Source organism: Notothenia rossii (assembly GCF_949606895.1).
Source record: "Notothenia rossii genome assembly, chromosome: 10".
Lineage (NCBI taxonomy): Eukaryota > Metazoa > Chordata > Actinopteri > Perciformes > Nototheniidae > Notothenia > Notothenia rossii.
The window spans coordinates 46,812,939-46,839,632 of NC_136908.1; the positions used below are offsets into that span (position 1 = coordinate 46,812,939).

At 39.7% G+C, this 26,694-nt stretch overlaps 1 protein-coding gene across 4 annotated transcripts in view; it reads right to left on the bottom strand.

Moving 5' to 3' along the window:
• Positions 1 to 24,189, bottom strand: part of chchd3a (coiled-coil-helix-coiled-coil-helix domain containing 3a) — a 70,762-nt gene extending 46,573 nt beyond the window's left edge. Inside the window, exons 1-5 of one of the 4 annotated variants that reach the window (XM_079656547.1) lie at positions 23,960 to 24,186; positions 22,736 to 23,014; positions 22,135 to 22,303; positions 14,601 to 14,694; positions 3,175 to 3,355 (exon numbers count right to left, since the gene is read on the bottom strand). In XM_079656547.1, the coding sequence (XP_079512673.1) occupies positions 3,175 to 3,355; positions 14,601 to 14,694; positions 22,135 to 22,303; positions 22,736 to 23,014; positions 23,960 to 24,040 (804 nt within the window). In that variant the 5' untranslated portion in view covers positions 24,041 to 24,186. Of the gene's footprint in view, positions 1 to 3,174; positions 3,356 to 14,600; positions 14,695 to 22,134; positions 23,015 to 23,959 lie in introns of all 4 variants that reach the window. The other 3 variants (XM_079656548.1, XM_079656545.1, XM_079656546.1) reach the window with 3 other exon arrangements.
• Positions 24,190 to 26,694: the final 2,505 nt, after the last annotated feature.

The window sequence follows — 26,694 nt, forward strand, 5'->3', positions numbered from 1 at the left end:
ACTGTATGGGGTCCTGCTGCTCACCGTGACCTGTATCTTAATGAGGAGGACAAATCAATACTACGCTGGACAGAGAACACAACAACTACAGCTGTCATAGACAAATGTTATTCCAGTGGCAGTGACCATGAGAGGAGGGCTCAGGACAATTCACATTCAATTAGAACATTTTTAAGTACAATGGAAACACGAATGTGTTACCAACATCTAAATTCTGACTTAATGTTTAACCTTATATATATATATATATATATATATATATATATATATATATATATATATATATATATATATTGTGTAAATACAATATGTGTATGTGTGTTTGTATATATACACACACAGGGTTAGGGTGTGTATGCACAGCCTGAGGGGATGCTGGGTAATATCTTATCAATACAGTGAGTTCATTGTGTTAAAGTGGCAGTGAAGGCAATAGAAGGAGCTTCATAAACACTGATGGGTGTTCTTTGTGTCAGCTCAGCATTTTGACTGAACATCATGATCAAAATATAATTGTTATTTGTCACACACACACACACACACACACACACACACACACACACACACACACACACACACACACACACACACACACACACACACACACACACACACACACACACACACACACACACACACACACACACACACACACACACACACACACACACACACACACACACACACACACACACACACACACACACACACACACACACACACACTTTTGTTACCAAATTCTATGTGGGCTGAAATGAATCCCAACGTTTCTCTGAAAGCTCTGCCTTGTTCCAGTATTTGTTCCTGGTGTGCAGCAGAATAAAGTGTCACTCATTAAAACATTTAATGGGTCAACTTTGGTTTCTCTTTAGCAGGAAGGTTGACTGTATACTAAGTTAACTTGAGTGAAACAAATTATGACCTTTTTTCAAAATGATCATATCTATTACTTTTTTAAATAATTATAACACAGTTGTGTAGGGAAATTTAGCCAATAAGCCAACTATTATATTCAAACAGTTGGAATAATATATCATGTCCTTATCTTAATCTTATACAGGGTCACTATTCCTCAAGGACATAACAGTGTAGCCTCTAAGAAAATACATGAGGTGTTACCAGGTTTAGTGGAAAAAGGACTGAGTGAATCGCCTCTGATGCTCTATCAGCCATTAGATTATGTGCTTAGTACAGCAAACCACAACCTATCCCTGGAGCTGTTTCACAATCAACTTATTGACTTTGCACAGCAATCAGAACAAGTTTCACCTTCCAATCGTTGATGCCTATATGCTTGTAAATGTAATTGCTTGGGTAGCCTACGCTGAGGCAATCTTTTACTTATGGAAAGAGTAGTTAAAAGCACCTCGTATTTGAGAAAATCTTGCGTCTTCTTTTTTCTTTTAAAATAAAACACAAAATAGTCTCACACTAAAATCCAGAGGGACAGAAAGACAAGCTAGAGACAGGGACACATAAACAAAAAAGACCTTGGAACATTTATTATGTTTCTTTAAAGATGAGTTCACTGTGGGAAGCAGACAAATAGAGAGTAAAATGACAATGGGCGGGGGGAGACGTCTTAGAGACGCTGCCTTTCAAAATGGAAAAGTCAATTTCAAGTTGAAAAGAACAGTGGCTGTGGGGAAGCATTTGACTTGACAATTACATGAGTGGTGCGCAAGGCACTGCGCCTCCACTGATAACCCGGCGGATTCTATTAAAACTCCAGCACTCCAAAAGAATGCTCAAACCGAAGAAATTATCACACAGGCACGCACACACAAAACCCTCTGACAACGCCTCTTTTGCTGCAATGTGTGTTATTTAAAGAAGCAGAGACGAAGTGGAGGAGTAATAGAAACTTTCAACTGGATTTACCCAGGAAATATAAGTTACAGACAGAGAATGAAACAAAAAGTCTCATACTGAATGCATAGCCACTGCAGTGCTGCTTACTGTGGTTTCAAAGGCAGCTAATGGCTCTAGGTATAGCCTTGGGGACACAAGCAAAAGCTTCATGGCAAGCATATTGGAGGAAAAGTTCTCTTAAGTACAAGGAGATAGCAATCTGTCAATGACATGCACAAGGACGCTCCTCTGTGTCAGTTCAGTAAGACCCACCACCCAGGATGATGCTCATATATTAGAGATACAAAGCAGTTTGTGACATTCTTGCCCTTCCTCCCCCTCATTTGTCCCGTCTTCCTTACTATGAATAACAACTGATATTAAATTACAGAAAACCTTCAACTGAAACTGCTTTTTTTTTAAGATGCTGAAGGGAATAACCTCACATCATGTGTCTCCCTCAGCATCTCCCTCCCTCTCTCTCTCTCTCTCTGACTTTTTCCCCCCTTTTGTTTAGATCGCCGTTCCAAATGAAGGATCCCTCATACACTTGTCCCGCGGCGTGGAATCACGTCAACGCTCCTCTCCTTCTCTCGACAAAATGATTCATTTTTCAATTACGGCGATGAGCGTGTGAAATGAGCTATATAATCAATAGCATAGGTTTGTAAACAGCAGCCACACTCGGGGGGGGAAATGCGTTTTCTTACTGAAGAAAATACACAGCCTGTGTGTGTGTGGTAAAGACTGCTCATCTGACAACGTTTACAAGGGCAATTTACAGGAAATAAAGAAAAAGGCTGCCTAAAATGAAGGTATCTTTTATAATAAAGCAGGATGAACAAGCAGATACGTATACGAGGAGGACAAAATAGCCAACTTCAAGATGTGGAAAATGACCTTAAACTGTGCTTCTTGTCTGCATTATGTCAATATAGGTTTGATTTCTTGGAAACAACTAGATTGTTGTACTGTTTGCGAAGGACGGTGGTAAGTGCCAACACAGTCAAGATGTTTCTGTGAATATCTGCTCACAGCGATGTTCACACATTCACAGGACTGACATCTTTCAATGTACCAGGGACGACCTGTCGATTACAGCAAATTCGCTTCACCTCTGTGTGATAGAACAAAATCATGTAAAGAGCCCAGTTCTTATGTAAAAATGTTCTCTTCGGTGAGTTGATGCTTGCAAGGTTATGTAGTTAAAATGTTCAATGTCTGCTTGAAACTATCCAACTAAATGTTTTCAACTGTTTGGCCAGATAAAGTAAGATCACAGAAACTGCCATACATTGATGTGTGTTTTTTTGATAGACTTACAAAGAGCTGAGCGCGGAGCCTCTCGTCCTCAGTGGCGATCCTCTCTCTAATGACAGCCTGCTGGATGCTCCCCTCGGCCGCCGCCCGCTCCACACACAGGATCCTGGACACCTCCCCCTGAACCTGGGACTGGGCATCATCCTGAGCATGGGCCGCTGCACGGGCCTTCTCCGTCTCTACCCTGTGGAGCATCATCATTTTACGTGATTAAAACACAAAATGGAAACAATGTACAAAAACTGCACAAACTAATGTACATTCAGACTGTACCAAGAGTTATAATAATGCATCTCATAGTACAGGAGTACATTATAAACATACTACTCACTATTCGTTCCCCTAAAGGTATCTCTATAATGCATGACTTGCTACTCAAATTTTCAGTACAAAAAATGATCCTGTCCACAGCACAGTATTCTGCACTTCAGACATTATGTTGCCTGACAATACATGATGTGAACCATAAGTCTTCTCTTTGCATGTTACTTATTTTTTATTTTAAATTAAAAACTTAAATTACATAAAACCTAAATGACATAAAGTGATCATGTTGTTAAACACTTGCGGTGAATGGCTTTATGCATGTATATGACAATACTTGTTGTTTTTCAAGCAGCAGAAATGTTGTGGTAAATGATGAGAACATCAATGTTAACAGCACACCCACATTTCAATGCCTTTATGCTGCAGTCCTGCAGTGTCCCCTAAAATAATGAAAAGGTCACAGGCAATTACAGTGCTAATGAAGCATAGATTAAAGCCTATATACTTGTATATTGATTTTCAACCCTAATGTCAGATTCTTCCTCACATTTGTCTGTGTTATCCCACTGCCTGCAAAGAGGGGGCGTACCACAGAAGGTTGACACATGTTGCATAGTTCAAATCAATTTCAACTATTTTCAATAATTAACATTGAAGAGTAGTTTGACTATAATGACAGACAAGGAATGTACTGTTTTCCACCGAACAATAATCATCAATCCAGTAAGGCAGTGATATAGACAGAGGCAGTACGCTCTCTGCAGACACAGGACCACCATTTGAACCCTGTCACTGGGTTCCTATAGTTGCCTAGCAACGCACTCCCTACTCAGCGACAGTGTGCTTGATTGGAGAAGAGGAGAAACGTCCCTGAGACCCTGAAAGTCTTCCTCTGTGAAGAATCAAACAGTGGTGGCAGCAGAATAAATACAGACCGAGCAGGTGCCGAGTGAATCATGACGGACTGAATGAAGATTCTGAGGATCTTAATAAACTTCTGCCTAAGAAAAAATCTCAAGAGAGCGCTGAGCCATGTCTGATCTTTATGATGACTGTATGATGCCACAGTTAAACCACAATAGTTGATTTAAAATGATGAATTCATATATTTTTTTAAAGCTTTCAAAAGGTGGGACATTTTTCTTTTATTCATGAACAATTAAGTGAAATGCATTTCCAGCCTCATCAGGTTTGCACATTGCTCATTATGATAATTTAAGTGCATTATCCTGCTTGTCAAGTGTGTAGTAACCGTCCTAGACACAGCATGTGGCTTTTTCACCTCATGGCTCCATTTTTCTGCATATTACATTTCAAAAATCTCATTCATCTTTTCACTCACCTGTGAATGTACCCAAACTCTAGAGGAGTGAGGAGTCGTGATCGACAGACTTCTCTAACTGATCTCCATGCCATCCCTTTGAGCAGATGACATGTAGGTCTATTAAAAATATGTCTGAAGTCTTAAAGCTACCGTTTGCCCTGCAACGCCACTAACTGTCAGAGAGCAAGACGAGACGGGGAGACAGAGAAAAAGACAGGAGAGGAGAGAGAGGAACGGAGCGAGAGTGAGTGGTGGCGACATGACATGTTTGGCCCTGAGGAAGTGAAGCAAAAAGGGAGTGAGGCAGAGAGTGGGAGAAAGAGATGGAGGGAGACGGAGAGAGACCAGCCATGTCCAGTCTCACAGTCCACTGGGCTGCACACGTCAGCACACTCCATTCATCATCGGGTTTCCAACTCACGCACACATCGACACACACAGGGAGCCTCCTAATGGCCTTTTACATTCACCATTTCCCCACAATCAACGCCTGCCTGCCTACACTGCTAATGCACCTAAGCTACATTTACTCTAGAAGCTTAAGCTGTTGCTACATAATAGAAAAGTGACTGCATGCAGGGTTTCCAAGAAATCGACTTTTTGGGTGGTACCCAGGGGCCAGTGTTAGAAAAAGTACTTAAAAAGCACTGTTGGTAAAAAATGTTTTATCAAAGCAATTTTATATAAACTATACCTGATGAAACTTTCTTACAAAAACTTTGTCTGAACTCATTCAATTATTTATTGTTCACATTCTGAAAGTGTGCAGATGTTAAGGAATACCAGCATTCTTCTATGCACCTGTCAGCTGCACAGACATCAGGAGTGCAAAAGACCTTTATGTTTACCCGTTTTGGTACGGAAAACTATGATAGTGAATCAGAATTATATTGCGCAAAGTCAAAACTACAAATAAAAGAGGTATATTCACTGACAAAGCATTAAGGCATTTTGCCAAATTACAAAAGAAAAAATTACGCAATTGCCATGATTTTGTTGGAAGTTTAAAAAACACTCAGTATTCTGTTGGGGGAAAACTAATATTAGTTTTCATTATTACATAAAAGTAAACCGAATTCTCTCAAATGTGACTTGAAGCTAAATCCTGGACAGATGCAAGAAAGGTGGCCAAGGAAATAGACAGCCTTGCAACAAAAAAAAGTCCCTCGACTGACTTCCTCACAAGTGGTAACCCAAGCAAAGACTGCTATCACTAGCTGGATGCTATCTGTCTGCTTCACCCCTATTGCTTTCCAGTCATTATTGCCCTGTCCCTGGGATATTGGACGCATTTTTCATTCCACTGTAGAAGATTGGCACTGGGGGAAAAGGGGGGCTTTGAGGTAGTGAAAGGAGAGTGGAGTCTGACACAGAGAGGAAAAAGACAGCAGAAAAAAAGGTCATGTTTTGGGAGGGTAAGTGGATGATGCTTGGCCTGGACCTGGAGAAAGAGAGAGAGAGAGAGAGAGAGAGAGAAGATATTTTTGGCCCAGTAACCTGTGTGTTTTGAAGGCGCAGTGAATCAAGCCTTACAAACGGAAAGATGGAAAGATAAAACCGGTGAGGCGGCATTAATTCGAAAAGGAGTTGAGTACGAGTGGGCTTGGCTGTGTCAGTCTACCAAGAAAGGTGACTCACTATTCAGGCAATGACCATGAACAGAAGTACTCGGGAACATTTCTGTTATTTTTTGAGTAGTACTTAATAAACCTGAAAGAGATTAGATCTGTGGTCAGTTATATGAAACATTTATAGGATGAGTAGCTGAGATGCTGCAACCTAAGTCAGGGTAATCTCTCTGTGTGTGTGTGTGTGTGTGTGTGTGTGTGTGTGTGTGTGTGTGTGTGTGTGTGTGTGTGTGTGTGTGTGTGTGTGTGTGTGTGTGTGTGTGTGTGTCCAACAGCACACGTACTGAAAGAAATGTTCATAACGAGCAACCCTGCAACAGGTGGTACAAATCCATGAGGGTCGTCATCACCTGTTACTCCACAGAGAATCTTTTCAAGTATCATTGCCTTTGCAGAAATATAACAATAACAGAAATCACAAATGGATGCCTTCTTCCTTCCCCTCCGTTAGCTCTCTACCTTCTGTCTGTTGCTCAGCTCTGCCCTCATTAATGCGTCCTGTTGTATACCTGTCATCCACACGAGATGCGTCTCAATAACGTCTGCCTGTCTGGATGTATGTATTCTGACCCACCAGCAAATCAGTGCAGACTCCAAGTGCCTTGAAACAAAGGCATTTAAAGGCCCAATGCAATATTGATGTTGGGAATAATGTAGCTGAATGCTGCCTATGAATATTTTATGGGGCTAAGCACTCTCTCTCACACACATGCACATAAACACACACCATGTGACTGTGGGTGCTCTGAAATGCTGAGACACAGTTTTAATTAATTGCATGGGAAACAAAGAGCTGTGCGATGATAAGATTCATTTAGAAGAGCTCCCATTCTGCAGAAGGAACATAAAAGCCATTTTGTACTCCCCCTCTACTTCGCCCACAAGCATGAAGAGATAACCGTAATGTTCTTAGTGCGACGATCAAGCACACTGTCGAAAGAGAAAATGATTGTCACTCTAACCTCTGCTGTTGTCACTTCTAATATCGTACCTAGTGCACAAAGCTCAAACTCCCAACCTAAAGCCATTCAACACTAAAAGAGGCAGAGCACAAAGTCCATCTACTTGATGGGGAATACATTCATAGGCCTGATGGTTATCATTCTGTACAGCTACTAGAGTGTCTTATGGTGCTTAAACAGTGTGATTATAATAGAATTGACTTGAAGTTTGTATTGAACTACCTCCAACTGATTCCATCTGTTCTGTATTAGACTAGCTCGAGGAATAGACAAAACAAAGATGGTATATTTGCTAGGAGATTGGACGGAGTCAATAACCATAAATGTTCTACTGAATAGGTCAGCAGGAGGCTACAGTAAAAAATCTGATATTTCTTAAAACAGTATATTTACAGTTCATGACTGTTACTCTTTCACAAAAAATGGCCTTATACACTGGGGATAGGAGCACTTCTACATCGATATGAAGAGGTTTAAATGAAGCCAGAAGCATCAAATGGAAAAAAAAGGCATTAAATCTACTTCCACTCATTATCACATCGCACAAAATGACAGCACAAACATCCCAAGACAAGAAGGCAGCACACAAGAATGCACAATGTGTAAAATATTCTCACTGCTGAAGCCTGGGGGCTCGAAGGTTTCATGTGTGTTTGTGTGCATGATGGTTATGGTTATTCTACATCGATATGAAGAGGTTTAAATGAAGCCAGAAGCATCAAATGGAAAAAAAAGGCATTAAATCTACTTCCACTCATTATCACATCGCACATAATGACAGCACAAACATCCCAAGACAAGAAGGCAGCACACAAGAATGCACAATGTGTAAAATATTCTCACTGCTGAAGCCTGGGGGCTCGAAGGTTTCATGTGTGTTTGTGTGCATGATGGTTATTGTAAAACACATTAAGCATATATGGTATTTAGTGTAGTTAATATGCTTGTTTGTACACATGGCACAAATAACTGTTCTTGCAATAGTTGTTTCCAGGTGTTTGCTCACAGGTTTTGCTTGGTTGCTAAGGTGTTACCAAATGTGCAATAGCTGGTGCTACAATTATATATATTGTAAATACATGATGTTAACCTGTTAAGCCCCAAGGTCCCCACAGGCGGGTACTTTTAAAAAAAAAAATCATGACACTGTGTCTCAGGGGATCTTAATATTTAAGAACCTATTAATGTTTTATACCAGATTAATGGGAATAATCTCAGCTAACTGAAACAAACGATTTTTACCAAAACAAAACACAAGTCTCATAAGAAGCATCTAAATGAACCCTGAGCGAAAAATGCTAACCTATTACTGCACCGATAATCACTCCTAGCTCCCTTATTACTTATCCTAGGTGCACATCCAACTCATCGTTGATGATCGCAAGGAGACACAGAATCGAACGGTGCCCACCTCAACACTGAAAGATACAAACTCGACGTTATCAACAAAAACGTACATAAAAACAAGTGGCGCTAGGTTGCCCACAACGCTAAGATGGCTTACCTTCGTTTTTGTCTGGTCTAAACTGGTCTTCAATGGCATTAAAACGATAACAACGATACTGTAGTTAATCCATAGGTTAATATCCAATGTGACTGCGTCCCCTTTGAAATGTTCTGATAATCCATAAGCAATAAAACAGCTTTTCCGTTGCTTGATATCAGAGCAGGGACATTTTTCCCCTCTGCTGCAAGCTAGCATGCGCAGAGACGGCACCTTTTTTTTTTAACTTGAGTGTGTGCGGGACGATTTCCCTTGGATTCTATTGGCTCTAACGGTCAGAAAGAGATGTCACATGTCAAAATCGAAGAAGGGGGGCCAGAGATATGGAAAATCCACCCAAATGGCCCCAGAAGAGGTTTTTTTTGCTAAATCTGTCTAAAAAGGTCAAATATCACTTGATTGATCAGGTCTATTGATACAGGGTACTTATTATATGTTGAACTTTTGATTCCTAAAGCTTTTAGTCTACTAACCCATCATCCAAGGTTAGTTTTCACTATAAGTACAACATATTTTTGGGACGGACACTATAATTTACAGTTTTTTACCATGTTCAATCTGAATTTTCTTTAAAATAATAAACATCTATATTGATTCTGACTTTTCTACATCCAACTCACAGGTTTATCATTACTTTGAGAAAAAAGATTATTAATTTAACCCTTTTAGAAGGGAAGATATGGTCATTTGTTCTGGGAATGTCATTTTCGAGCCTGAGACCTGAAAAACAGGCTTGGGCCATATCTGAGCCCCTTTTCTTAAGCTTGGGTAGATAATGGGATGTCCCATTTTACATATCTCCATTATGCCTTGTGATTGTAATTGTATTTCTAAACCGTTTGTAAATAAAATGAATTGAATTGGGTTTATACTTTAACCAACTATGGTTGCTAGTATGTTGCTCTCTATGGTTCTATGTGTAGGTAGGTGATAGCTATGTTTTTTGGGGTGGTTGATCTCACAGACGCTGTTTTACAGCTGGTTGATTGTGTGTTTGCATTAGGTCATTGCTATGGTGATTACTTTGTAATTGTACAATGTATTTTCTTGTTAAACACTTTCAATTAAATTATTGTTATTTTAAGAATCACCATTATTATTAGTATGATGATGTATGTATGAATAACCTGAGTAGTCATTGTGATTATCATTTTTATTATTTTGACTCTGGTTAAGATTGTGTATAAAGTATACAATGTTTTTGCAGTTGTTACAGTTAGGTTATCATGAATAAATATGAAATGTCTGATAATAATGTTGATTTGGACACATTTAAAGGAAGAATGCAAGTCCCTGATACACACTCTTGGAAAATCAGATTGGAATAAACACATTCTAGCTCTGTTAATTTGAATATTATGTGTGCTTGTCACTGTATGTATTTATGTAAAAATAAACAACATGTAAAATTCTGTGGGCTGGGCTATCTGTCTGTTTCTGACCTGGGGGCAATGAGAAATGTAACAGCCTGGCTGGTGGATGGTAAGACAGAAGCTCTGGGAGAAGGTCAGCATTCTCACTCAAAAGTCTGACACGCAATTATATCGCCAACACAAGCTGCTTGACTACATGCCGAAATAATGGGCAGAAGTTTCAGAACAACAACTAACCTTTAAGTGTTAGAGTTGGATACTCATGCACGGGATAGATTGAGAGAGAAAGAGGGAGGTAGGAGGAAAAAATAGAATGAGAAATAAAAAAGTCTGATTGAGAAACAGAGAAAAGAGATGGTTGGAGTAAAACAGGAAATGTTGGGTAATAGAAGGGGGAAAAGACAGGGAGGGAAAGGGTGGAGGAACCCCAGGGAGAAACACTGGATGGAGAGGTGACACAGGAGGAGATGGTATGTTAAAGAAGAAGAGACAGGTTGGTGTTAGAGCCCCCCCCATCATCCCTCCTTCTCTCATCCTTTCCTCTGAGTCGTTCTGCTCTGATGACTCACAGAGAAGAGGCAGAGGCAAATCTGCTCCCTGCAGCCACTCCTTGCTACAAATGAGTTTAGGCTGAACCCAAATGAACTCCTCACAGAGACTTTACTTCACTCTTACCAGAGCAAAACATGCAAAGCCAGATCTCCTGGAGTTCATTTGTAGCCCTAAAGCCAAACAGAAGAAATACTGCCATCATCTAAAAACACCACTATTGCTTGAAATCCCCTTGTTCTGTGCACTCTACGCAGCAATATTGCATAAGATAGTGTGGAAATAATAAGATCTGAGTCAAATGTGATGTGTTTGGTTGCCTCAGAGTTCTAATGGCCTTACTCTGGCAGTAACCTCAATTTTACTGATTTTCAAGTTAGTAAATTATTTTCTATTGTAAATTAACATGCATGAATAATTCATGTTATGTGTTGAACATGACCTTAACATTTTGGCCTCATGCATCTCATGTGTGTCTCTGTTTTCCCCCCAATGACCTGGGGGTTCACAAATCCTTTTATTTCATTGTGTTCAAGCTGTGAAGCACTTTCACTGCAGGGTTTTGCATCATGTGAGGCACGTTGCAGTATTGTTACCTGAGCTTTAGAACACTCAAATTATTTTGAACTCTTACTTGAATTTGACAGTCCCCCAGTTATCTTCCAACAAAGTAAAAACTATTATCACCTTGCCTTCCACAACCTGCCTGCAATGACTGCTTCACTGTGGGGTGAAATACCATTGCAATTTAATTATTGTTTGACAGCCCACTCAAGAAGAAAGGCACTCGGTTCCTCTCATCTATTTCAATTAAAAGGGGGCCCCAGTCACCTTTATCTGCAATGACGACAAATGAAGAGAAAAGTTAAATTGCAGGTGGTGAAAGAAGTTGAAGACATTTTGAGTCCTAACGTATGTTGGTGTGTTGGAGCTTGAGCAGAAAGGTCATGTTAGTTTGCTGTGTAATGCTTAAAGAGCAACTTCCAGGTTAAAGACACCTGTGAATAAATGTGTAGGAAAATGATGAATACACTAGATTTTCAAAAAAATATACAGAAATATACACTACAGTGACATCTGGTGTTTTTGTAAGAAATGTTCACTTCTGCATAAAAAAGCCTCGGCACGTGACCTCCCGCTTGTGACGTAACACGGGGGACACAAGGGGGAGAGCGGCCGGTGTAACGTATTAATAAACATGGATCCCAATGCTAGTTTCGACACAGAAGACATAGAAGAAGTTGAACATGAATATTCAAATGCATGTGATGGACCACAACCTTATAATTATGAGCCTGCTAGGCGTCCAAGAGACCAGGAGCAGCCAAGGATTAGAAGGAATAACGGCCATCGGAGAGAAATTGAGCTGTGGTGTGAGGAGAACCAGTGGAGAACTGGGCAGCTATCTTGGTGAGTGACCGGCGTTAGCTACAGAACGTTAGCTAACGTTACATCACAACGTTGTGAAGTTAGCTATCATATATCAGGCTATAACTAAAGTAGCATTGATAATATAGTAACGTTACTGGCAGGATTGTTGATACTGATCCATAACAGAAACTAATGCGCAAGTATCAGCCGTATCTCGCGTTACCTAATGCAACTCCACACTACGGTGCTGTGTACCGGAGGAGAGACGCGAGATACGGCTGATACTTGACGATCTGGCGGAGAAAGGTTGTGGAGCCTCCGTTGATATGCCGTTGTTAATGGCTTAATGGAAAGCAGGTGTGTAGTCGGGGAGGGTGCACAACTGATTGCAGCAGGTGAGTGGAGGTTGAGCCGGGAGCCAGGAGTGACAGCCACCACGCACACACAAACAACACAGACAGGGGGAAACAAACAAACACAAAGGAGACGGCTGGAGCAGTACAGCCACCACAGCGTTACCTAATGCAACTCCACACTACGTCTTACGGTGCCGTGTACCGGAGGGGAGAGAGAGAGAGAGCAGCAAAGGTGGGGGGAGAAATGTAATACGGTTTCCTGATAAAGCTGTGGAGAGTATGTGCTGCAGGGAGGTGGATGCACAACGCACCCAGTAACGAACGCTAGCTCCGGTCCTTTTCCTGTGAGGGAAACTGTGGACTCGATGTCCTGACAGGCTGGTATTTGTGCAACCTGCACAAACACAATACTGCACCATGATTACAAATGGTGAAATACAATGTAAAACTACCGAAAAATACCAGCTCACTAAAACACAACCGCTCAATTCAACGCAACTACTAACTATACCCGCGGTCAGAGAGCGAAAATATTTCCCCTTTGTTATGTAATATGACGCGTTTGACGTACAGTGTGACCTTAAAAAAAAGCCGTTTTTAAGAGCAGAGGTCAAAATTGCTAATTTCCCTCTGAATTCCTGCCCTTATGTCTCGTAAAACATATCAAATCCTACATTCACTTTTTTAATTGTAATTTTCAAGCAAGTTTAAGCATAAATGTAGAAAAAAAAAAAACCTGCAAGAAGCTCTTTAATCTCAATGACAAATGTAATTGTGGCTCAGCTCATATTAATAGGGATTTGGATGAAGTGATAGTGTCTCAGTTTATGACTTGCACTGTCCATGTGTTTTACTTTACTTAATATGAATACCATAAATACGCCCCCGGTAGCTGTAGCAGTGTTTACACAGGAGGCATTTCAGGCACGTTGTCAGTCTCATGTGTGTCTAACACAATGGATACACTTTGTATTTCTAATGAAACTCTCAAATGCAAGCCTTGTAAAAGGCTTGCATTTGACTATATTTGACTATATTCTGTCAAAATGTGCAAGAGAAAAAACAAACAGTACACAAGGCCACTTTAAAACTGATATTAATATGCCTCCACACACAGTGCTGGCAAGCTGATGATTGCTTATTGACCATTTCATGTTCAGTTAAGTCTTCTTTAGTGAAAAAGCAACCCGTAACAAGCACAAACTACATTTGAGAGCTTGAGAGCGACAATAATTTCAATTAATTGCAAGGAGGGTGTAATTTTGAGGCACTTACTGCTCTGAACAGACAATAAGTGAGCTGCAGGAAGCAGTTACATCACACAAACAAAATAGCCAGGATAAAAAAAATCTATAGACAAATGATTTCTCAAAACCACATTAACATTAACAAGGGGGGCGCAACACGATTATCGGACATTTTGGCATACGCTACTGCTTCTTTAGGGTCAAAAAGAAAAGAGAACAATGGAAGAGAGGAGAGGTGGAATATGCTCTTTACATGAACAGTGTTTCTTCATCAGGCAGGGCTAATGGATCACCCACTCAACACCCAGGAAATTACCTCAGGATAGCGCCCTCCTCTCTCAGGCATGATTAATTGATCCGGAGAAGGGTATAAGAAGCAGAGATGGAGAGAGGAAAAAGTGCTGATGCGCTTCGGAAGTGGGGTGGATCGGAAACACAGTGGGGAATCGGAAGGAATGGTGCTGACCTTTTTGAATATTAATGAAAGCGGGAAACTGTCACATGTGAAAATATCTCTTGTTTCTAATGAAATCCTGCAAGAGGAGTTGACACTTGGTGCAGTACCCTGACGGGATCTATCATGATCCAAAGAAGGAAGGTAGGGCAGAGAGAAGAGAAAGAGAGAGAAATGCACACCACACAGAGAACAGCAGAGGGTTTGACTTTCCGGAAACCCAGGAATGTTAATTTCAACTCCAGAAAACAAATTATGGCAATCAATTTACTTCTGGAATAAGTAAAATGCCTTGCAACACCATATGCTTTTGTTGAAGGTCATAAACAAGACCATTAACCATTCCACAGCAAAACAGTGCATGTGTTTGTGTGTCTGTGTGTTTGTGTCTAACCAGGCTTGCAGCTCTTGCTCTGCCTTGGCCCGATCCTGCTCCATGTCTTTGTGCAGCTCATCAGTGATGGTCTTCCTCAGGGCCACTTCATCAACTGGGGACACAAAGAGAAGGGAAAGAAAGAGTTAGAAACAGGATCTTTTTAGGCAAATAACTGTGATTTGCTTACAGCAATATTGTGTCTGTTGGAACACTGAGTTATACTGTCCGAAAATGTGTTATTTCATTTTAACGAGTAATGACAGGTCTATTCGTCTTGTTGCTAGAGCTTGACAATTAGTGAATTAATCCATGAACAGATAAAAAAGTATGCAAAGCAATTAGTCATTCAATTCATTATTAAAGTACCAAACATTGCACAGTTCCACTCTGTCATTTTGTGCTATTTCATGCTATTCTTGAATCTTAATGTGATTTCAGACTGACGGTCAAGCAAAACAGGCAGGTTGTCCTTATGCTCAATGAAAGTATGAGGTTTTACTACACACACAAAATTGAATCAACAACTGATTTAATCCATGTTGAATATTTTGTGTTAGTTGTTGTAACATTGCTGAATTTCTTTTGAATCCTAGTTTATAGTGTCCACTCTGTGCTTTCTCTGAGTAAAGCGAGGTGTGATAGAAATCTCAACCACCATGCTGTATGACTGACAAAGAGAAATATGTCTAGAGTGCTTAAACACACACAAACACACACTGACACAAAAGAAGCACAAACATCCTCATATCACAGCAGCGCACAACCTATCTACATAATATTCATGTCAGGGACATCATACATGTATGATTTCCGTGTCTCCACCGCTCTATCTTGGCAGGTAATTAAGCATGAAAGTAAAGATGCCAGGCCAAAACGTGCTCTGAAGACAGGAGTGCCATGCGGTGTGCTGCGACACTGCAGTAATGGAGGGAGTGTCTGTGTGTGTCAAGATTACTCCCCCGCTGCATTAGTTAGATAGGATAATCCCTATTGTCAAGGTCTATTATTACCTGGTTACATGTGGTAACAACAGGCCGGTGGACACGCGCACACAAAAACCTAATGCCAGTTAAATCAGATCAACAATAAGACCTGAAATGTGCAATGACATTTCTTTCTTAGTTTTATAGCAAATTACCTAATACCTTAGTTAATGTGCCTATTTTGTGATTCAACCAAATGTGTGGGGGTGCTCTGTTTTTTTTTATTTATTTTTTTACACATTCTTAGTATCACAAATAGAAAGTGTACAAAGACAAACAAACGTCAACAAATGATACATTTTTCAACTTTAGGTTAGTGTGAAGTAAAATTTGTTTTTTTTGGGCAGACTTGAAATCAAGACCATCTAATTCAGTTTAATTGTTTTGACTTAAAAAGATAAAACTCATTGTCTACAATCCCTAAATCCAGATCAACATCATCTTCTAATTAAATGTTTGAAATATCACATTGCCCAAAGACCCGGTTATATTGGACCTCTTTACCAAAAGGCTTTTCAGATACCTTGTGGACAGAAGGACAGAATCCCACCAAACAAACCTCTTCTAAGGAAAGGAAAAAAACAATTGCGTCTAAAATGCTTGGCTTCAAATGATTGAAGCACCGGTGGTAGCAAGAAATGGTTTCCTTTATGGGTAGAATTGTCTTTATGGGTGCTTGCATGTCCTGAAAGTGCCACTGATGTATTCTGCTCTTTGTGACGACTAAAATAAAAGATCCATTTATAATTGAAGAAAGGAATTACATAACATTTAAACTCAACCGTCAAACGTTTCAGGGGCAAACAGAAATATATAAAACGATTTGTATTGTCTTCCATGCTTGAAGTAAAGAACAAGTCAGTGATACTGATGAACTAGTGAAAACTAGTTACCAGGAGATGGCTGCAGTTAATGCAACCGGTGTCAAGGAGACAGAGTAAATGCTCAGCTCATTAGCAAACATTTCATCCTCCACTTTCTGTTATTTGAGTTTCCTGCCTCCTCCTGCTCAGTCACACCCACACTGTTAACAATTTGCTCTTAGAATACAGTTCATTTAATCCTTGCTCTGAATTACAACCTCTGTAGCATTTCCGTCTCTGCAGCAAACCGCACATAAGAAGAACTCACAGCATGACAACACTTTGGTACGGCTTAGAGAAAGAAAAGCAGCAGGTAGAGGGAGGTTTAGGATGACAGGGCTTCAGAAGAAACACTCGTGCAAACAGAGGCGGTGATTGACAGTCGACAACTTTTTGCTGCAGTGTCTCCTCAAAGACAGACACTGCTGTCACCTAACTGTCCAGAGTGTGGGAAAATAATATTCATCATGTCTGACAGCACTCAGAATCTCCATTGATCCATCTGCAGAGGAGAGTCTAATTACAACTCTGTTAAGAACTACGACAGAAAGACAACCTGTAGGACCAGAACCCTGCCGAAAGGTGTCCGTCAAATAACAAGTAATAATGCTTCTGACATCAGGGTGATATGAAAACATCCAATGATATGCTATGATTGTCTTCCGTCTACAGAAATAACACGCTGGCATTTAGACGTGAAATATGTACTTCAGTAAGGCATTTTAGCAAGAGAACTGTCTCCTGGAGATAAGAGAATACACAATGTACTGCATGAATATTGCATTGTTTTGCTTTATCAGTCTAGCTATCTACTCTGGTTATCATATTTTTGTGATAACTTCAACAAATGTGACAACATAATCAGAGCCGAATATTTTCCCTTTCTTCCAACTCACAACAACAATGTCGATGTACTGAAAAAACAAGCTGCCTATTGCCATGATGAAACTTGTGAGAATAATGTTGTGTCCACTATGTATCTAGCAACTAAATAGCTCGTAATCTTTAGGATAAAGACACCTCTATTACTCACTTTTCCCTCCAGAGATTTGTACAGTAAATGAATACAAAGTACTTGGAACCAAACTAAAGTGACCCTTTAAATCAGAGGTCAAATCCTGCCATTATTAAGTAACTATCGAGTAGGACTGGCATTTCTGTATCAACTGCCCTTTATAATATTTCACACTTGCATTCAAAAAAGATCCCTCTGAGCAGTACACTACGAAAAGTAAAATTCTAAATGTCCTCTAAGTTCAGACAAGCCTCAGCAATTCCTCATTTATCACTGCATGCTCTCCAGCTCTGCAGAGAGAGGCTTCAGATAGCTAGAAGGCCCGCAGGGTCACCTGGAGAACAGGTTCTGATATGATAAACACCGTCTGGGGTCCTTGAGGGAGGCTGGTTGGGTCAGAGACAATTCCAGATCGACAGAGCCAGTGTCACTGCTGAGTAGGACATGTAAATGTTAAAAAGATTAAAAACTCATCATCTTTTTAGATGTGTCCCCCTCGTTTCCGTTTCCACCAATCACTAAACCCTGTGGAAAAACCCATAGAGGAGTAGGGGAGGCGGTGAAGCACAGGCTATTGGCAGTGGAGATAATAGACGAAGGCAAATTGCGTTTCTCATCAGAAGTTTCATTAACCCCGGGACCCGCGAGGAGGGCATAATCTGTAACATTACCACTTCCTCACGTTTCTAGCTCGCGCTTCCTGGAGTCACCGCGCACCTTTCACAATGCTCACATAGGAGAGAACATAGAAAAGAAAAGCGCCAAGGCCAGGCAGGTGCCGTTATCGGATATATTTTCTTTTATCCAGACTCTTTCCTGTTAATTCAATCTCATGTGATGAAAAATGACCTAACTGATCAGTTCACATTTGAAGAAGATAACTATAAAAGTCAGTTTCAAAAGGAGAGTGATATATTTCAAACTCACATTTATGCACATACACTAAGTCATCCACATTTCTCCTATTGTTTTTCTCTGCCTGTCCCTTTTCCCCCCAATTCTCTCTGCCGCACCAGGGAGACATTTAAGCAGGCTATTAGTCCAGCGCAGTGTGTGGGCTCTGGCATATGAATATTTATAACACATTGGAGAAGGTGTAGGAGGTTCAACCTTGACTATGTAATCAGCTCACATACTGAGTCAGGCCCATGATTTAGAGACAGTCGACCTGCTGAGAGCCTCACTCGATACTCAACTCTCGTGGACACACATAATCAATGTCTGCCTCATTAAGGTCGTACCCTTTCAGAATTGGGCTGAACTTTGCAACTTTTTAACCAGATTCACAATCATCCTAGCTTTTTTTACTTCTTTAAAAAGAGCAAGCTTGATCAATCGTCCAAGTTGACTTTTTCCTTCTCCTTTATAATACTAGGTGAGGTTGTTACACATTACACCGCAGGGTGACCTTGCGAAGAAAGTAGAGGACTAAATGTCAACAGACATGATTGTAGAGGGATACTGTAAATATTTAAATAAGGGCCACTGTCTGGCAGCCATTTAAAACGGCAACAATGGTCACTATGCAGAAAAATAAAAAGTACAGCCATTCAATCACAATCCATAACGCTGTTTCTATATATTTTTATTCCATTCTTCAATCTTTTAATAACTGATGAAAAAAATAACTTCTCTACTCAATCTTTTTGCGTGTACAGCATATTTTCAAATGAACTGTTAATGTCCAGAAACAGACAACGTACAGATAGATAAGTCGGTTTGTGATATCTTTCATGAAAACTGTTGTGCTGTGAACGCATGGCAGCTTTCCATAATAACTACACATAACAAACTTCTGGTCACAAAAATTGAAATTAAATGTTGCTTTATCTTTTAAATCTGAGAAACTGATTAGTGCAAACAATAGAGGAATAATTGAATTCAACATGGGAACAAACTTTGTTTCCATTAGCTCTGTGGGCATTAGCTCATGCACACAGAGCTAATGGAAAATGGACCGACAAAGAAGGTTTTTTTGTGGAATTTACAGGAATAAATTCTATTAACAGTCCAAATTGTGTTACTAATGTGCCCAAACAAGAAGGCTGGGGGCTCACAAAACATTCGGTGTCATATCACAGAAACACTACGACCAAATGAAAGTTTAACACGCACGCACACACGTCCACCTCTCTCCCTTAATGAGGCCTGGTGGTTTGTTGTGAGAAACTGTGGAGGTGTCGTTTTAATCACTGGAGTCAGTGTGGCGTGGCATAAGTTGGCCTTTTTTAATTACCTTGCTGATTGAGCACAGTCAAGGATGGGGAGGCCTGCCCACACCCTGCAGACCACCTTCTTAAGAACCAGCGCCCACGCCCCATTATGAATAGTGCAATGAACAGGTAACATTCAGACGTCCTCTGTTGGATATGTCAAGAGATAAGGAGCAAGCACCCATACTATTAAGACTAAAAACTTTACCTCAAGAGAAGAAGTCGTCCCAAAATTCTATAATAGTCACACTAAATTATTTGAAAATGAAAAACTAATAATATTACTAGGGGGAAATGAAAGAAAGCTTGCCACAGTGAATCAAACTGACCTGCTACATCTACACCAGATCGCACATCTTTTGATTGTATTATTAATTCATTATATGAATTGACTATCAGCATTATCTGGCACAATAATCATTAACTCACCTTAACTTGTTCTGTTGTTCAGTGTTTTTCTTGCATTTGTTCAAAATGCTTATGAACTTAATAGTACATTCCAAATGTATACGTATGTATAAATGTTGCAATTGTACAAAGCTGAATTGGAGTCAAAAGTATAGTGAGTTTGTTTGTGTTTGAGTGTCCACATACATCTTTTTAGAACGTAAACAATGTAGCTGAATAACAATCAACTATATTGATAGCATATGTCTGATAGTGACAGGGATGTTATTTGATATTTCAAATAATAAACATATGTATTTAAGCTTTATAATGAGACTTAACGTTTTGCAAAAGCTTCGAAAAATCTACTCATTTAAGTTTCTGTTCATTATCACAACTTACCATTTCTGCTTTTTAATAACAGATTGTTTTTGGAAGTTTTAGGCATTGGAAATGGCCTTCTTTGACATCCATTGTAAAACATATAGATTGAAACTGCTTTAATGGAGGTAAAACAGTTATAATAAAGAAGAGAGGGAAAACTTTTCCATGCAGATCAAATAACCACTACTGCTGTGTTTAGCCTAGATGAGTGCTCTAACAACGTGCAGGAAGAAGTAGGGTCATTGTGACAAGTTGAGCTCCACAATGAAGAAGGCCACTAATTAAAGAATGCATGTATTAACATGAACAAAAAAACTAATTAATTAATTATTTCATTAACAGTTTGCGAATGGCAATTAATCATAACATGACCAAGGCTTCAATGAAATCAATTTCTTTAAATAAGGACAACGAAAATACAATATGCACGAAAAGTTGGAGACAAAAGGTTAAGGTGGCTACAAGTAAACACCCCCACAATAAACATCATTAACTGGACTTAAATCCTTAGAAAGCTTATTCCCTCATAACCTTCGCCTTCTAATTAACCACTATTCTGAAAAAGCATTCAGGAGAAATTAGCCATTACAAAGAACAATTAATTTCTTCAGTTTTGGAGCATTCACTCCTGTCTCTGTCTCCCTGGTTAAAAATGACTGCACAAATCCAGTTAAAACATTGTAATAGAAAAGAGTGTTAAATCCGAAAATCTTAAAACAATTCAGAAAGCATTTAGTTAATCCTCACAAAACAACTCCTTCTTCCATTCTACTGTAATCTTGGTTAGACTAATTTTTTCATAAAATTACGACATAAAACTACCAGAATATCATGCAGTCTAAATCAATACTGTTGGATTTATATAATTTAAAAGTTAAACCTTCTTTTCCTGGTGTTTATGCTTATAGTACACATTTATAATGATATAGTTTAGTTATTTTAGTAAATGTAATCCTTTGTGCTTTTATTTTGAAGGCAGCTTTGGGCACTGGGTGATTGAGGCACCTGGTGATAATGTATATTGGACACAGGTGGTTATGGTATTGGCGCACCATTACGGCCCGTCCACACGGCAGCGTGCGTTGAAGCTTCAACGCTTCTGCCCATTCACTTTGAATGGGGTGACGTCACGCTTTGCCGAACTGCATTGTGGGAGCTTTGCTTTGCTCGCGTTGCTCGCTTCAAAAGTTGAGCAATGTTCAACTTTTGAAGCTTCGACGGAAGCGTCAGCCAATCAAATCATTATGCCAGTACAAGCTCTAGTCTAGCCAATCAAACCGCGTGCTTGTGTCCGGGGCGGGAGATTCATGTGATTGGTTGTTGGTCGACACGCCCGCTGGCAAGCTTCAACGCACGCCGCCGTGTGGACGCTGCGTTAGAGGCAAATGTTTTTTACCAGGGAAAACACAGCAGAGGCCGCAGGTGAAACCATTGTTCTATGTATGTTTGATTATTGTAATTCTACTAAATAAATGCACAAAGACAATATTCTTGCCTGGACATCGTAAGATTTCCATAAGATTTGCTACTTGTGCCCCAGCGGCAGTTCATTTTGAGTTACATTTTGAGTTTTATTTGGCCGATACAAACACTATATAACTGACCAACATATGCTCTGAAGACATGAACTTATTTCCTTATTCATAATGTGTTTGTGAAATATACGACAAACCCTTTATTTGTATCATACTGGTGAAAAAAACTCACCGGGTGGTGCAGCAGCAGCAGGAGGTGGTGGAATCGAGATCATCTCAGGTACTACCACTGGCTCAGGCACAGGAGATGCTGGCTCCACTGGGGGCTGAGGAGGAGGTGCAACTGGTTCACAAGGAGAAGTAAACTCAGGCAGAGGAGGTGCAGCGAATGGCTCAGCTGTCTGCGGCAAGATAGTGACAGGCTCAGAAACAGGAGGGGAAGAGAGGGGTTCCAGTTCGGGAACAGGGGGAGCTATGGTGTGCTCTGTCTTGACAGGAGGAGGAGTTGCTATGGCTACAGATGGAGCAGCAATGGCTTCAATTAATGAAGGACAAATAGCAATGGATTCATTTATGGCAGGGGGAGAAGATTCGATTGAAAGGTTAGGAGGAGCAAGTGGAGTGATCACTTCCACTTCGGCTGTAGCAGGGCATGGAGCAAGAATCTGGGTAGCAATGGGAGTAGCAGGAGGCAACATGACTGGCTCAACAACAACAACAACAACAGCAGCAGCAGCAGGTGCAGGAGGAGGAGGTGCCGCCACAGGCTCAAAAGCAGGAGCAGGGACAGATGAAGTTGGGAGCACCATGTCAATTGTGGTGGGTGCTGCTACCTGTTCTGTAGGTGTTTTAGCAGGAGGTGGAGGAGGTTTAGGTGCAGCCACAGTCTCTGTGGTAGATGGAGCTGGAGGAGGTGCAACAGGTTCTACAAGGGAAGGGAGAGGAGGCAATGGGGTGATATGGTCAAAGATGGGAGGCACTGGACGTATGAAAGGAGAAGGAGTGATGGTAGGTGTCATAGAAGGTGGTGAAGAGGGAGCAGGCAGGACTTTAGGTGGAGCTTTAGCTGGAGCTTCAGGTTCCCTCATACGGTTGATGACATTCTCAGAAAGCTGCAATGCAAGAGTGAAAGAAGTGTCAGTGGAAAAATGTGATGCATTTAAAGATAGCCCTATATAGTGGTTATATAAAGTGAATGCTCTTACTTAACTTCCAGTAAAACCAGTAAAACCCACACCATGTCACGTTTACGTGTTTGTTTTCTTTCAAATTGAAAGACTAAACGTAGCATTGTGTGTGCTTTAAAGGTGACTATTGTTTTCAGTATTTATGCTAAATTAGATCATATTGTCATACTCTCAGTAAGAAAGCAGTAAAGGTATTTCCCCAAAATGTTCCTTTAGTAAACTATACATTGTGGAGAAGACAACGTTTTTTTTCATGTTTAAAAGAACATAACACCATTAGTATAAACAGGATAAGACCTCGCTGAAAGATAACAATAGCCACAATTGTCCTACAAAGTAATAATAGACAGAGCAATGACAATTGAAGTCTTAACTAATCGACTAAAGCCTCTCAATCTGTATTTAACAACAGCTGACCTAAATACAAGCTATTAGTCACTTCATTCACATGCATCCTCGTCAACTCAAAGAATAACATAATATACAACAAAATGTAAGATTCATTCATACATTGAGTAACTGACAGAAGAGCACGAGGCTAGTGACGTCAACGTCAACATTACCAAAATGACATTGAAGAGCTTTCTGTCTCACAGACACTGCAGCGGCTATAAACTATATATTGTTACATTGTATCCTCCTTATTTACTTTTATAATAACGTACTAGCACTCAGAGTGAATGGAAGTCAGGTTGCTCGCAATATCAGCGTAGCATAGCTGCTACAATCCATAGAGCACCTTGATAGTTACTTACACTATAACCTAATAACTTAATTACATCATTGTATTACAGGCATTGCTTTAAAGCAGTCAAAAAGCACCTGTTTAGTCAACACTAACCATGTAATGTAATGTATACTGTCACTTACCCGTATGCCCTTCACCACCGATACATTTTCATTCTCGTCCGACTCAAATGACACGCGCCGGGTACTGTTGTTTGCTCCCATTTTTCGTTAAATGTCAGTTATCTACATATAATGGCTAAATGTTAAAGAGTACTTTTGTTATAGCTAAGTATAGCCTGCTAGGGCCCACACTGTTTCGGCAAGTGTACACTTCCGTAGCATGACGTGCTCGAAGAACGAGCAAGTTGATTGGACAGAAGCGTCGACATCCTAACATCAGTGACTGTCATTGGTTATTGTTTTTTTAGCGGTAGTGTGGGAGTGAGAGAGCTTTCTCTTTTCCACTGACAGCACCACTTGTACTAACAACATTTTCAATATAGTCACTGTTGAAAATAGAAGTTTAAATAGCACTTTCTTCCAACGAAAACAGTTATTATATTTTCTTGGCAAATTGTGAGAATATTTGTATATGTCCATCTATCACTAAAGTAGGCTATAATATTGTGAGACACAGAACCTATATTGCACTAAAACAACATTTTTCATCAATTTATATTTATTATACAAATATTTTACAAACATCAATATTTCTAAGATGTAAGAATAGGATTATGTTTAGTTTAGTTTTTATTAGGATCCCCATTAGCACTAGCATGAGCATTGGCTATTCTTCCTGGGGTCCTCACCCACACAAAACATACATAATACAAACCAGAACGGAACAACTCATCATTTCATGAAAAGTGCATGGTAAGGAAGTGAAAGCAAAAACAAAACAGAAAAAAATAGTCATCACATTTTAGCCATCATCAAGTCAAAACCTAAACAAAATTTTACCAACAATATAATTTACATGATAATACTAATTACTAATTACTAATTGACCCACAAGTACAGTTCAAATTTAATTTGTAGTTCTCAGATATTGTTTTAGCAAATGTTTGAAATGTATGTTTGAGTTGTCTTGAATGATATGGACCGGTAACGAATTCCAGCTGACCATTGCTCTGTATAGTACTGTTTTCTGTCTGATATTTGATCTTGATTTGGGTAAAATGAACCTTTTTTCTATTGCATGTCTGGTTTGATAGTTATGTGTAGAGTACTGTGCTATGAACTTTTGTGACAATATATGTGGTAAGTGTGTCACTGTAATATTCTTTACAAAATTTAACAGAGAATAAATGGACCTCTGTCTAACACTCATCCATTTCAGTGTCTCCAGCATTTCAGTCACTCTGGTTCTGTAGGAGCACTGCAGAACACATCGTGCTGCCTTATTCTGTGCTACTTGTAGTTTATTTAAATCGTTTTCTGAAGCACTAGACCAAACAACAAAACAGTAATCAAGCTGTGATAGCACCAAAGCATCCAAGACTTGTCTCCTGACATCTATTGGCAAATGTTTTACAATTCTTTTAACGAGTGACACACCCCTTCCCATTTTACACACAACATTATCAATTTGTTTAGACCAAGACAGTGTTTGATCTAGAGTTATCCCTAACAACTTAGTTTCCTTGACTTGTTTAATGTCAATATGGTTTAAATGTAACTGCAATTTAGGTTCACATTTTAACTGATGATTTGACCCAATTATTAAAGATTTAGTTTTTCCTGCATTAAGTACCAACTTATTATTTATTACCCACTCTGAAATCATTTGTAGATCCTTATTTATACAGTGACTCAGCTCCCTTGTAGATGAACCTGCTCCATATATTGTCGAGTCATCTGCATACATAACAATTTTGGATTCCTGTAAGACCAATGGTAGATCATTTGTGAAAATAGAAAATAAAAGTGGTCCCAAACAACTCCCCTGAGGAACTCCACAACTGACTTTCTTAATAGTTGACAGACTTCCATTGAAAAAAACAGTTTGACATCGATTGGTCAAATAACTTTCTATCCACCTCAGTGCATTCAGATGAAAACCATATTGCTCTAGCTTGTTCAACAACAATGGATGATCGATGACATCAAAGGCAGAACTAAAATCAAGTAGTACCGTTCCCACTAACTTCCTATTATCTACCTCCACCTTCCAGTCATCGGTCATTTGTGTTAAAGCAGTGCATGTGGAATGGCCCGGTCTGTAGGCATGTTGATAAGCAGTATTAAGATTGTTACCTTCAAAGTATTTCTGTATTTGATTAAACATTATTCTCTCCATTATCTTTCCTAACGCTGGTAATAAACTTATCGGGCGACTATTTGTTCCAGAAAATGATCCAGCTGGATTTTTTGCAAGTGGAATAATTTTTGCTATTTTCCATGCCTGTGGGCAAATACACTTTTCAATACTTACATTGATGATATGGCAGATAGGCTCCGCAACCAAATTAGCAACATATCTAAGAAATGTACCATCTAGATTATCAACACCCGGTGGTTTATCATTACATTTACCTAGTAGACATTCAACATCTGCAATTGACACTTTCTCTATTTTAAATTTACAATTCTTATTTTCCATGATTAAATGTACGTCTTCTGTTCTGAATACATTGCTCCTGATGATAAGACTTGGCATAGCTTTCGGGTTGCTGAATGAAAAAACATATCCACAACCCCTTTTTTTGCTCAGCTATATGCTCAGTTGGCAATTTGCTCTGACCTCAGAACTTCAGAGTCTTGAGTGTTCAGTATCCAGCCCTATGAATATGAATACACTTGTGAATAACTTGCCTTAAACTTCTTAAAATAAAGGCTATTTGCATAATGGTGTTAGTAATGTTGATTAAATGGAA